The sequence below is a fragment of the Entelurus aequoreus genome, linkage group LG18 (assembly GCF_033978785.1).
Source record: "Entelurus aequoreus isolate RoL-2023_Sb linkage group LG18, RoL_Eaeq_v1.1, whole genome shotgun sequence".
Lineage (NCBI taxonomy): Eukaryota > Metazoa > Chordata > Actinopteri > Syngnathiformes > Syngnathidae > Entelurus > Entelurus aequoreus.
In genome coordinates, this window is record NC_084748.1 from 10,616,093 (window position 1) to 10,631,011 (window position 14,919).

Here is a 14,919-nt window from a genome sequence, read left to right on the forward strand (position 1 = left end):
TAATGAATACGCAAATTTACAACATGTTTTCATTAGTGCTAGCAAAATACCAAACCATTCGTAACAAGTTTGACAGTGCACTAAAACGTTTTGAAGGACAAGGTTTGAAAAATAGCTTGTTTTCTCGGTATCTAACAGACCTGTCAAATGTTCCGACTTTATACTACTAAGCTTCCAACACAAGTTTGGTGATATCTCCCTTCAATGCGTTTGTCCGTGTGCGTACAACAATTTAGACCCATTGTAGCCCAACTTGACCACACACCCTGTAAGTAAATTGTATCTTCTTATCTTAGACGTCAAAGCAGCCTTACGGGAGATTATCTCACGTCGTAGGTCAAATGATGTTCGATGTACGTGGATGATTCTCCATGTACAGAGAAATAATTAATGAGGATGTACTTTTTCAAACTGGTACATCGTCCGTGTATTAAAGCCACACTACCCAACATGTAACTGTGTTTATATGTTATGACAGCACATCATCAGACCTCCAGTAAGAATTACATTTTTGAAAATCGCGTTATCTTGCTGGATTCCCTGCTGACCTAATGAACTTCTGTGCTTACTGTTGTCAAGGGATTGATGCCTTCTGTTCTGCAAACGCATCACTAGTTTGTATACGTTTTTGCAAAGTGAGTTTCCTACCAAACCACATACTTCATCTGAAGCTTATGTGTGACAATGTATGATAACAAGGAATGCCATTCCGGGACTGAAGGTTCCATTTCCTAATCTGGATCAGTGAAGCAAGGCATATAATATTATATAACCAAGTCTATGTTCAGCATTTGTTTGTCATCACATCATATATTGTGTAATATATATGTGTCAATCTAATTTGCACTGTCTCACAAAGGTTAGGAGAATCCTGTTTGATGAGTCTCCGCTTAAAAGGTTAGTTATGGTATAAAAAAGTAGGTTTTGGAACCCTTTCGGCACCTTGCGGTCTTCTTTTGACCCTTATCTTTGGGGACATCTGCTGGTGGCTACTGGGTATTGCAGCTATTTGCGGATTTCTATATGCAACAGCAAGAAAGATGTGATTGGCTGCACTCTCGTGGTGATGTTTTGACAATGCAAGAGGGAAAAATGTTTACCCCCTGCCTAAAACATTTTTTTTTTTAATAAAAATATAATAATTATACATCATGATATTTACATTTCATTATGTTGATTTTTTTTATATTTAAAAACTCCATATACATGTAGAGACAAAGCTTTGTGTTGTTTATTTTTCGCTTTTCTTTTATTAAAGATGTATTTTGTTTCAAAAAATCACACAGTACTCACTTGGGACTCCCAAGCGAGTATCCAATCACAGGACACGTAAATGTCAGGACCAGCTACAAAAAGCCTTACTGACAACAACTTGTGATCTGATTGGCTATGGCAATTGTCTATCACCTGTATATGCCCGTTCACTTACAGTGCATTGTTGATTCTGAAGGTCCCGGGCAGATTTCGTACAGCATGGCAACATAAGATAGCTGAATTCTGATTGGATACAAACTCTAACCTAAAAACAACAGCACTGGAAGCAGCGTAATATGACGTGAAGAGAATATGAATACTTTTAGATATTTAAGGAAATTAAATAAAAAATGACTTATCTTTAATTATGATCATGATTTCTGGTTAGGTTAGGCCCTGATGTCCCACCACTGCTGTAGTCAATATTCACCACAAGGGGGAAAAAAATCCTATTTTAGGTTCATTTGATGGGTAATATTGGTCATTGATAACCTTAATTCTGATTTTTCTTTGTGCATTTTGCGATTTTGTTCTATTTTTCCACGTTTGCTGTTTTCACTTAATGTGCCACCGGACCTTTACACACCCCTGCCCTAAAAGTGTCCTACTATTTATCCATACATAACAGGGGGGAGGCTATTATATATTATTTGTCCATTGAACTCAATTATAAATGTATGTTACATATGATTCATTTTGCTTTAACATTCTCTCCACGAGCAATCAATACATTTGCACAATTCCATATCAAATAAAGACAATGGAGACTCTGAATCGTTCATTAACTAATCGGACAATAAACAGACATTACTCTGGTTTACCGTAAAAGAGTGGGGCTTTACGTGAGCTAGCAGGTGTTTTTGCTGCCATCTTTCGGGGGAAAGATAAAGCTGGAATACACAAATTTCAGAATAAGGCACAGTTTCCAGTTGGGGGGATGCATTTTGGATTTTTCTTTAAAAAAAAAAAAAAAATCTTAACTCCAACCTCCTGCAATTGACCCACCGTGGTGTGAAATTGTGAAAATGAAAAGTGGATGTTTCTACATGCAAGACCTCGCTAAACGTCAATTCAATTAGAACACCCCCAACTTCCCACACAAAGGGGGGTGGGGGTGGGGGGGGGGGGGGTTACATGAGAAAATGTATGCTGTAAAAAAAAAAATACCAGGATTTTGCAAAGTTTATTTTCCACAGGGCAGCACGGTGAAACAGCGGTTAGTGCATGTGCCTCACAATACGAAGGTCCTGAGTAGTCCTGAGTTCAATCCCGAGCTCGGGATCTTTCTGTGTGGAGTTTGCATGTTCTCCCCGTGACTGGGTGGGTTCCCTCCGGGTACTCCGGCTTCCTCCCACCTCCAAAGACATGCACCTGGGGATAGGTTGATTGGCAACACTAAATCGACCCTAGTGTGTGAATGTGAGTGTGAATGTTGTCTGTCTATCTGTGTTGGCCCTGCGATGAGGTGGCGACTTGTCCAGGGTGTACCCCACCTTCCGCCCGAATGCAGCTGAGATAGGCTCCAGCACCCCCCGCGACCCCAAAAGGGACAAGCGGTAGAAAATGGATGGATGGATGGATATATTCCACAGTAAAATACTGTGATCAAAATGTACTGTTACATTGCAACAGATGACTGTAAAAAAAATACGATATCCTTATATACAGTATTTCAAAGTAAAATACTGTATCATAGTCCTTTGTAATTTGTAAAAACAAATGATTTGATGCTTAAGGGTTTCCGTAGGCTACGGAGCGCATACGTTCACAGTAAGTAGTGGTATGCTGTTTGAAAAGAGAGAGAAATTAACAATACAATTAAACTTGTGAAGTTACAGCATTTAGTTTTAAGTTTACTGTAATTTACCGTAAAATCACAGCTCTGCAGTTCGAGTAAAATGCTGTAAAGATATTTCACAGTTCCATCCATCCATCCATCCATTTTCTAACCGCTTGTCCCTTTTCTTGGTCGTGGGGGTGCTGGAGCCTATCTCAGCTGCATTCGGGCGGAAGGTGGGGTACACCCTGAACAAGTCGCCACCTCATCGCAGGGCCAACACAGATAGACAGACAACATTCACACTCACATTCACACACTAGGGTCGATTTAGTGTTGCCAATCAACCTATCCCCAGGTGCATGTCTTTGGAGGTGGGAGGAAGCCGGAGTACCCGGACGGAACCCACGCAGTCCCGGTGAGAACATGCAAACTCCACACTGAAAGACCCCAAGCCCGGGTATCGAACCAAGGACCTTCATATTGTGAGGCACATGCACTAAACCCTGTGTCACCCTATTTCACAGTTCATAACTGTATATTGTACTGTAACAGTAATGAGAATATTAGATGGTAATTTACTCAAAATTACAAAACTATTATAAAACAGTGTATGTATTTTTATGTAATAGTACTTATTGCATAACTACGTCATAGTTCTTCTCTCGCATCCTTTTATGTTTTTAGTCAGGATTTGTGCCTAAAGACAAGCTAAGAAATACAATGCATATCACATTAATAATTAGCATTTTCCCAACTGTCTATTAAAGCAAAATATGCTCCCATGTAATAACAAGGTTGCTGACATTGCTATCTGTTACTATTGTTTGCATTTTTAGCATTTACATTTAAAAATAATTAATGTCCAAGAGGGACAAGCGGTAGAAAATGGATGGATGGATATTTTCAGTTGTATTTACTTATAATTTATCTATGTTTATGTAGCCCCATCTTCGCTGCAGCTGTTGTTATATACAATTTATCTCGTATTGTTGGTCTACATTTTATTTATTCCCCGGTTAGTGTGTGTGCCTCACAACACGAAGGTCCTTTATACTTTATACCTTTTTGTTTTCGCCCTCTTTTTGTGCCCTGTGTGCATGACCCTTTCCATCCTTACCCTTTCCATCCTTTGTAACTGACCTACTGTGTGGAAAAATGTCCCTTGTGGATCAATAAAGTTTGTCTAAGTCTAAGTCCTGGATCCGATCCCCAGGCTCGGGGTCTCTCTTTGTGGAGTTTGCATGTTCTCTCCGTGACTGCGTGTATTCCTTCCGGGCACTCCGGCTTCCTCCCACCTCCAAAGACATGCACCTTGGGATAGGTTGATTGGCAACTCTAAATTGTCTGTCTATCTGTGTTGGCCCTGCGATGAGGTGGCGACTTGTCCAGGGTCTACACCGCCTTCCGCCAAGTGCAACTGGGACAGGTTCCAGTACCGCCGCGACCTTGAGAGGGACAAGCGGTAGAAAAAGAATACATGGATTTTCGTCCCCCCGTTGTTTTTTCCCTTTGTGAGTGTTTCGTTATCCTTTTCCTTCTTTTGTAATTGATCTTCTGTTTCAAACAATTCCCCTTGTGAATCATTCAAGTTTGTCTAAGTCTAAGTTAAAAGCTACCCAAATTGTTTTCAAATATCGGGATAGAAGTTAGCAACAGGTTTAGACTCAAATATAATTTCGGTGGGAGGCTTCCTCGTTGAACTCTTCGAGTCAAATAATCTTGGCACTATTTTCTTTTTTTTTTTTAAACAAAACAATGCATCTGTAAGTCAAACAAGTTCAGTGTGAGTGTCATACTATGACAATAATGATAATTAAAACAAATATGATAAAGCATCAGGCTTTGATGCTATTAATGGGTTTATTATTGCAACTTGATTGTCGGAACAACATTGGTATAAAACACACAGATAAATAGAATATTGCCACCATATTATATATATATATATATATATATATATATATATATATATATATATATATATATATATATATATATATATATATATATATATATATATATATATACATATATATATATATATATATATATATATATATATATATATACATATATATATATATATATACATATATATATATATATATATATATATATATATATATATATATATATATACATATATATATATATATATACATATATATATATACATATATATATATGGCCCTGCGATGAGGTGGCGACTTGTCCAGGGTGTACCCCGCCCGATTGTAGCTGAGATAGGCTCCAGCGCCCCCCGCGACCCGAAGGGAATAAGCGGTAATGGATGGATGGATATATATATACATATATATATATATATATATATATATATATATATATATATATATATATATATATATATATATATATATATATATATATATATATATATATATATATATATATATATACCTATATATACCTATGTATATATATATATGTATATATATATATATACAGTATATATATATATATGCAGGTATGTATGTATGTATGTATGTACACTACCGTTCTAAAGTTTGGGGTCACCCAAACAATTTTGTGGAATAGCCTTCATTTTTAAGAACAAGAATAGACTGTCGAGTTTCAGATGAAAGTTCTCTTTTTCTGGCAATTTTGAGCGTTTAATTGACCCCACAAATGTGATGCTCCAGAAAATCAATCTGCTCAAAGGAAGGTCAGTTTTGTAGCTTCTGTAACGAGCTAAACTGTTTTCAGATGTGTGAACATGATTGCACAAGGGTTTTCTAATCATCAATTAGCCTTCTGAGCCAATGAGCAAACACATTGTACCATTAGAACACTGGAGTGATAGTTGCTGGAAATGGGCCTCTATACACCTATGTAGATATTGCACCAAAAACCAGACATTTGCAGCTAGAATAGTCATTTACCACATTAGCAATGTATAGAGTGTATTTCTTTAAAGTTAAGACTAGTTTAAAGTTATCTTCACTGAAAAGTACAGTGCTTTTCCTTAAAAAATAAGGACATTTCAATGTGACCCCAAACTTTTGAACGGTAGTGTATGTGTATATATATATATATATATATATATATATATATATATATGTATGTGTATATATATATATATATATATATATATATATATATATATATATATATGTATGTGTATATATATATATGTATGTGTATATATGTATATATATATATATATATATATATATATATGTCCATCCATCCATCCATCCATCTTCAACCGCTTATCCGGAATCGGGTCGCGGGGACAACAGCTCCAGCAGAGACCCCCAGACTTCCCTCTCGAGAGTAACATTAGCGACTTCCTCCCGAAGCGTTCCCAGGCCAGAGAGGAGATGTAATCCCCCCATTTTATCCTTGGCCTGCCGCAGGGTCTCCTCCCAGTGGGACGTGCAACGAGGACCTCCCTAGGGAGACGGTCGTGAGGCATCCGCACGAGATGTCCGAACCACCTAAACTGGCTCCTTTCCAAGCAAAGAAGCAGCGGCTCTACTCCGAGTCTCTCTCGGGTGACTGAACTTCTCACCCTATCTCTAAGGGAGATGCCAGCCACCCTTCTGAGGAAACTCATTTCGGCTGCTTGTATCCGCGATCTTATTCTTTCGGTCATGACCCACACTTCATGACCATAGGTGAGAGTAGGAATGTAGATAGCTCGGTAGACCGAGAGCTTTGCCTTCTGGCTCAGCTCTCGTTTCGTCACAACAGTGTGGCAACACTATATATAGATATATGTATGTATATATATATATATGTATACCGGCTAAACACGCAACTGTCTTTTCAAACGCCTATCAAAAGCTCAGCTCCATCTTTTGACCTACCAATCACAGCAAATACATTAGTCCTAAGCCTTGATATAACAATTACGTTATAAACAATGGAGAGTTGTGTCGTACAATAAACATTTTTATGTCTACAATTTATATTGTAGTATTGCACAGCACTAAATGTTTTTATTTTTATTATTTTTTTTTTTTTGCTATTTTGCTCTAACAATTGTACGTAATAAAAGAGAATAAGGAACTGGTTTAAATAATACGTTGACATTGTTTAATAGCACTCACCAATAGAGATGTATACCTAATCCTGGTATTTTTGGTACCGGTTCCGAATTGGCTCGGCCCAGGAGGACCGTTAAGATTCTGGACAATGTATACGGCTATAAGTAATTCTGACCGTTGTAAATATGAACATTGTGTCAGCTGGGAATAATCACAAATAAGGAAGCAACAATTTTTCTGTGACGACCTATCACGTCAGGTCTAACATGTTCTCATGTTTTCTTATTTTCTGCATTTGTTTACTGTCTGGCGCTTCTATTTTATTTCCATTTTCTGTCTGTCTCCCTGAGCACTTTTTCCCCTCACCTGTCCCTGATTGGCAGCCTGAGCACACCTGGTCGTAGTTGCCAATCAAAATCATTTAAATGCTAGCCTGCCCTGCAGTCAGGGTTTGAGGATTGTTACGTGTTGCTAACTATTCATGTTTGTAAGGGTTACTGTGCTTGCCTTGTATGTCAAGCCTATATGGCTCTGTGCACACCATTGTTAGACTAAAATAAGGAGTTTAATTTGTGTCTTTATTAGGAAAGCTTTTTTTGTAACTGATTTTTTCCCGTTTGAATTTTGTGAACTGAATGTTTTAATTAAATTATGCTGACAATTTCCATCCATCCATCATTTTCTACCGCTTGTCCCTTTCGGGGTCGCGGGGGGTGCTGGAGCTATCTCAGCTGCATTCGGGCGGAAGGCGGGGTACACCCTGGACAAGTCGCCACCTCATCACGACGGCGTGGCGAAGTTGGTAGAGTGGCCGTGCCAGCAATCGGAGGGTTGCTGGTTACTGGGGTTCAATCCCCACCTTCTACCATCCTAGTCACGTCCGTTGTGTCCTTGGGCAAGACACTTCACCCTTACTCGTGCTGGGTGCTGGTAGCGCCTTGCATGGCGGCTCCCTCCATCAGTGTGTGAATGTGTGTGTGACTGGGTGAATGTGGAAATACTGTCGAAGTGCTTTGAGTACCTTGAAGGTAGAAAAGCGCTATACAAGTATAACCCATTTATCATTTATCACAGGGCCAACACAGATAGACAGACAACATTCACACTCACATTCACACACTAGGGCCAATTTAGTGTTGCCAATCAACCTATCCCCAGGTGCATGTCTTTGGAGGTGGGAGGAAGCCGGAATACCACGCAGTCACCGGGAGAACATGCAAACTCCACACAGAAAGATCCCGAGCCCGGGTTGAACCCAGGACCTTGGTATTGTGAGGCACATGCATTAACCCCTGTTCCACCGTGCTGCTGACAATTTCATTGAAAAAAAAATACAGTGTACACAAATTCAGTGTAAACAAACAGTGTATAAAAATGATATGATAAATATTCAGTGTATAAAAACACTTCCTGCTTTCCTAAAGTGCAACTTCTGATTGGATACTCACTTGGGAGTGACAAGTGAGTATCCAATCACAGGACGCGTAAATGTTACGTTCGACTCTAGGATAGCTAGAAGGCCTTACTGACAACAACTCGTGATCTGATTGGCTATCGCATTTATCTATCAACTGTATGGGCCCGTTCACTTACAGTGCACGGACGCCCGCACCGGGAGAACATGCAAACTCCACACAGAAAGATCCCGAGCCCGGGTTGAACCCAGGACCTTGGTATTGTGAGGCACATGCATTAACCCCTGTTCCACCGTGCTGCTGACAATTTCATTGAAAAAAAAATACAGTGTACACAAATTCAGTGTAAACAAACAGTGTATAAAAATGATATGATAAATATTCAGTGTATAAAAACACTTCCTGCTTTCCTAAAGTGCAACTTCTGATTGGATACTCACTTGGGAGTGACAAGTGAGTATCCAATCACAGGACGCGTAAATGTTACGCTCGACTCTAGGATAGCTAGAAGGCCTTACTGACAACAACTCGTGATCTGATTGGCTATCGCATTTATCTATCAACTGTATGGGCCCGTTCACTTACAGTGCACGGACGCCCGCATTGTTGATTCTGAATACCCCGTGCAGATTTCGGACAGCATGGCAACATAAGCTAGCTGAATTCTGATTGGATAAAAACTAACCTAAAAACAACAGCAATAGAAGGAACATAATATTACATGAAGAGAATATGAATACTTTTAGATATTTAAGGAAAGTAAACTAAAAATTACTTTTATCTTTGATTATGTTCATGATTTCTGTTTATGTTAGGCCATCAGAGAAGGCCTTGCCAGCCCTGACGGCCCACCACTGCTTTGATCCCCCTTAGCCACAATTTAAGAGGCAACTACTGGTCTGTGATTTCAGGCGGATGTTCAACTAGCTTAGCGAATCACCCGTTGATCATATTTAAAGTGTTTATTGTTAACATAGATCTGAACATGTTTTAGGATCATCATAACCTTATATGGGGCAGCAAGGTGGAACAGGGGTTAGTGCATGTGCCTCACAATACGAAGGTCCTGAGTTCAATCCCGGGCTCGGGATCTTTCGGTGTGGAGTTTGCATGTTCTCCCCGTGACTGCGTGGTATTCCGGCTTCCTCCCACCTCCAAAGACATGCACCTGGGGATAGGTTGATTGGCAACACTAAATTGGCCCTAGTGTGTGAATGTGAGTGTGAATGTTGTCTGTCTATCTGTGATGAGGTGGCGACTTGTCCAGGGTGTACCCCGCCTTCCGCCCGAATGCAGCTGAGATAGGTTCCAGCACCCCCTGTGACGCCGAAAGGGACAAACGGTAGAAAATGGATGGATGGATAACCTACTATTTTGAAACACTCCATTAATGTAGCTGGGATAGGCCCCTGCACCCCCGCGACCAAGCGGTAGAAAATGGATGGATTAAAAGAAGGCACCACGACTCCTTGATCAAAGGCATGTCCATCTGAAAACATGTGCCAGTGATGAGAAGAATTATTATCATGATTTTTTTCTCAAAATAAATATTATATTGCCACAAAGACCAACTATAGGATACCACATTTATTCTTTGTTTAACATTTTCGATTAAACTTACCTCATGGAAAGCAAACCCCTGCCTTGTCACAATGGAAAGAGCATACTATAACATAGGAGATAGAAAACAAGGCACGTTTATTGATCAATTAACATTGTTGACTAATGCCAAGAAATAAATAAACTTACACCTTACCATGAGCATAACAATCCCAGTCATTCCCTCATGTCTGGTGTGACAAGCCCTAAAATTAACCAAAATAAAAGTGGACATTACTGTACAGGCAATAGGAGGGTTGCATATGACGTCACATCCGTTTTCCTTCTTCGCGGCTTAATTCACATGATGGTCAAGCAGCTTGAGCGTAGCATTAGAACAAGTGAGAGTGAGGGTAGAGTTTGAGCAAAAAATGCCTTATTTTTGTTCTGTTCTTGGGTGTTCCAATCGTTCAAATAGAGAGATAGGAAAAAGCTTTCATAGAGTCCCGAAAGCAGTGGTTCATAATATAATAAAGTCAGGAAAAAACGAAAATGCGCTGAAGGAAAATGGCTCCTAAAAATATCACGTTCATCATCTTATAGCGTCATTATAGCATATTTGGTGATATTTGTTACGCTGTAAAATACAGTTTCGACAAAAACTTTTATGAAAGTTCAACAAACAAATGTGAGTCACGTTTGATACTTACATGCCTACCGCATCCAGTATTGATAAAGAATATCCATATTACTTAGACTTAGACATAGTTCCTCCAGTTCCTGTTAGAACATAGGGCGATGAGTCCCATCCTTTTTCTCCGGTCTCTGGCGGCTCTTCTTGCTCCGTCCCAGCTGACACCGATCTCCTTCTGGCATCCAGTCCATTGCCACACTTGCCGGTCTCTCTCTTGGCAGTCTGAGTACGTGCCCCATTATTCTCCTTCTTCTTTCGGAGACAATGTCAGACAGCGCTGCTACACCTGCCCTTCTCATCACCTCCTCGTTGGAGATGTGGTCTCTTCAGGAGATCTTCAGGATGGATATGAGGCATCGTCGGTGGAAGACATCCAGCTTGTTGGTGATACTGGCTGTCTTCATCCATGTCTCACAGGCGTAGGTTGCTGTTGGTATGACCACTGACATGTAGAGGTGGCCGTAGTGATGGCTTTGGACGACCAGATGTTTCGAAGCCGTTGGAAAACTTCTGCAGCTTTGCCAATTCTGTTATTGACGTCTTTCTCCACGTCTCCTGTATTTGAGATGTTACTTCCAAGATAGGTGAAGTCGTCAACATACTCTATGTCATGTTCGTCTATAGTGAGTGGTGGAAAGTGTTGTATTTGTCCAACGGCCAGGGCCTTGGTCTTTTCTTGGCTTATCCGTAGTCCGACTTTTTTTCTGTGCTCATGGAGATTGTTGGTCATCTCTTGGAGTGCACGCTGAGTATGGCTAACCAGAGCCAGGTCATCCGTAAAGTCTAGGTCGGTTAATCTGCCCCCTCCCCACTTGATGCCAAAATTTGCCCTGGTGACGGACTTCTTCATCACAAAGTCAATGACATTTATAAACAGCAATGGCGACAGGATGCAACCCTGCCTCGCAATGTTCCCAATGTCAACGTCATTGGTTGTGCCGTTGTTAGTTTTGACTCTGCAAGCATAGTTGTGGTACAGCGATCCATATTGGTATCAATAAAATCCTAACGATATACATCCCTACCAACCATAAATAAATGCAACAATTACAGTTAATACGTGTGATCGGTATCGGGTAATCTTACTCATGGATGATCGGATTTGCCAGCATATGCTGAAAGATGAAAATATTTTTCCCTTCCACTACCTCGGAATGTCACAATTTCATGTCCATGCTTTCAAAGGGCAGAGAAACCCAATTCAAGCCTTCGCTCTCATGTCCAACATAACTCTTTTCTCTAATCTGAAATGCTTGAGGATTAAACAGACAGCCAACTCCCCATCCATAATTCTGTCCAACCCCCCCCACCCCCCAACCCCCCAATCGGCCCCCTCTTAACATGTAGTGCCAGACTCGTCATTTTGAGACCGTAAACATGATGTCGGAAGGGCAGAGAGAGGAGTGTGGGGCGGGGATGGATTAGATTAAGTTGGTCCAAATTCAAGGGATCACCCGCAGTAGGCTGGGGTGACAGATCAAAAAATATGCTGGTGTGAGCAAGCAAGAGAGAGAGAGAGAAATGGTCATGCAATCAGAACTAGAAATGCAGCTTGTTGCAACTTCTGAGAATTTTTACCCCGTAATTCTCCACACACTACCCTTCAATAGGCGATTGTAGTTTTGGAAGCCTTAGTTTCATCTGGCCCGAAGTCATTTTGGATCCTAACTTGTCCACTTAAACGGAAAGTAGCATGCTGATAGACTTTGGACTTTCATGTGATTATTGAGCACGGGACATACCAGGAGAAAGGGGTGGGGGTGATGGGAAACATCAACAAGACATCTGGAAGAAAAAGTGACAAGGTAAGAAAGTGATCACTTTTATCCGGAAAATACACTTTCTTATCAAAGGGTGTTGATCGAATGCACTATTTTTATTGCATTTATTTAAATGCAGAGCCATAACTCCCAAGTAAATGCAGCAATACCTCGGTTTAGTTAGCTATCCCTTCCAAAAGGTGCTTTTGGTTATTGTCATTCATCCAGATCGATGTATTCTCAGGGCATTGAATGGATTGCAAGTGGACAGTTCAGATTGTTTTTGAAAAAGTTTGACCTCTCATCCAAGCAGGCTTTATAAGCTCATGCTCACAGACTAGATACTGTAGGACAACTCTGGTCCAAGGGGATGGTGCAGGATCCAAAGTATGTATCCCCTAAAGTGATGACATGCCACAACAAGAATGGTTTTGCTCTTTTGTGGTGCGGAAAGACTAGGGATGCAACGATTAGCCAGTTTTACTATTAACCGTGATTAAAAAAGTGTCACGGTAATTAATCGCAAAGGCTCCACTACACCGTGTGTTTCAGTCTTCCTCACTTACTAGAAACGGACATTATGCCGGTTAGTTTTTTTTGGCACAACCTGTTCAAAACAAATCGAAAGACACGTTAGTATGCTACATTACATTAAAAATGGCAGCAGGACAAAGCAGTGAACTTTTCCCAACCAAGAAAAGGCTGAAGTCGGCAGTGTGGAAACATTTTAGGTGTCTAGGGAAACATGAGAGACGATGGCTCACCCATTTGCAAAACTTGCCAAAAGAAAGTTACAGCTAAAGGCTCTAATACAGGGGTGTCAAACGTATGGCCCGAGGGCCGGATCAGGCCCGCGAAAAGGTTTTATCTGGCCCGAGGGATGAGTTTGCTAAGTATAAAGATTAACCTGAAATTTGTGAATGAAATAAACTGCTGTTCGAAATGTGTCCACTGGATGTCGCAATATCAATTCTTTGTGTATTTGTAGATGATGCTACATATGCACAAAATAAACCACATGTTAGTACATCAGTCAAGGAAAATGCTCAAACTACATGAATAACATACTGTAATTTGATTTTGATATAACATTTTTTATCTTCATAGATTGAAAATTAACACCAAAGAGTTGACTGATGAACATTATCACATAATTTATTCAGAAAATATAAATAACGACAAATAAAGATAGAATACTATTAACCGCAACATGTAAGTGTAAAAAAAAAATCCAACAACATTATGATTTTGTAAATTTTCAGAATGTGCTTGTTTTTAAATAAAGAAAACAATCTGAAGTTGTCTTTATTTTTAACCCTTGTGTGGTGTTCGGGTCTGTGGGACCCGTTTTTGATTTTTATTAAAAGAAAAATGATACAATTAATGAATTTTTCAAACTGAGGCTCACTGGCTTTGGCTCATTTTCTGTGAAGAACATCAATCAATCAATCAATGTTTATTTATATAGTCCTAAATCACAAGTGTCTCAAAGGGCTGCACAAGCCACAACGACATCCTCGGTACAGAGCCCACATACGGGCAATGAAAAACTCACCCCAGTGGGACGTCGGTGTGAATGACTATGAGAAACCTTGGAGAGGACCGCATATGTGGGTAACCCCCCCCCCTCTAGGGGAGACCGAAAGCAATGGATGTCGAGTGGGTCCGACATAATATTGTGAAAGTCCAGTCCACAGTACATATATCAGAATACATATTTAATGAACACACACCATACACCCCCTCTACACATTTCTATTACATATAAGATGTCCGGGTTCACTGGACCCGGGGCTAATAGAAGTGTGGAAATTGATGTTTTGTGTACCACACGCACCCACCCACACACACACACACACACACACACACACACACACACACACACACACACACACACACACACACACACACACACACACACACACACACACACACACACACACACACACACACACACACACACACACACACACACACACACACACACACACACACAGCAGGCCTAGACAGGGGGTGGACAGAGTGTAGGTACACAGAACATCAGAGGGTCAAATGTGCGAGAAAATGAGAGCAGACAGTGTTCACAAACAATGTTGCAACCTTGTGTGGGAACCACAGGTGCAGAAACACAAAAGAAGAATCCCTGTGGGATGCAGAAACTGGCAGAGAAATTTCCATGCAACGTTCATATTGTTGTTACTCAGCCAGTGTTTGTGGGTCTTATACTTAGACTTACTTTTTATTGTCATTTAAATTTGAACTTTACAGTACAGATAAGAACGAAATTTTGTTGCATTAGCTCATGGTAGTGCAGGATAAAAAAGCAATAAGGTGCAGATTTAAATAAATAGATTACTGTACAGATAAATATATTGCACTTTTGCATACGCATCCAGGTTTATGGATGTATGTTATATTGTCTTTATATTCCAGCGAGTTATGTTAAAAGTATTTTAACATAAAAGTG

At 40.2% G+C, this 14,919-nt stretch overlaps 1 protein-coding gene across 4 annotated transcripts in view; it reads left to right on the forward strand.

Annotated features, from left to right (window-relative positions):
* The window catches only part of LOC133633783 (calcium-binding protein 2-like), a 72,855-nt gene that overhangs the window by 25,350 nt on the left and 32,586 nt on the right, over nt 1-14,919 (forward strand). Inside the window, exon 1 of one of the 4 annotated variants that reach the window (XM_062026474.1) lies at nt 12,138-12,497. The exons of 2 other annotated variants lie outside the window; for them this stretch is intronic. In XM_062026474.1, the coding sequence (XP_061882458.1) occupies nt 12,456-12,497 (42 nt within the window). In that variant the 5' untranslated portion in view covers nt 12,138-12,455. Of the gene's footprint in view, nt 1-12,137; nt 12,498-14,919 lie in introns of those variants that run through there. One more of the 4 variants, XM_062026476.1, reaches the window with a different exon arrangement.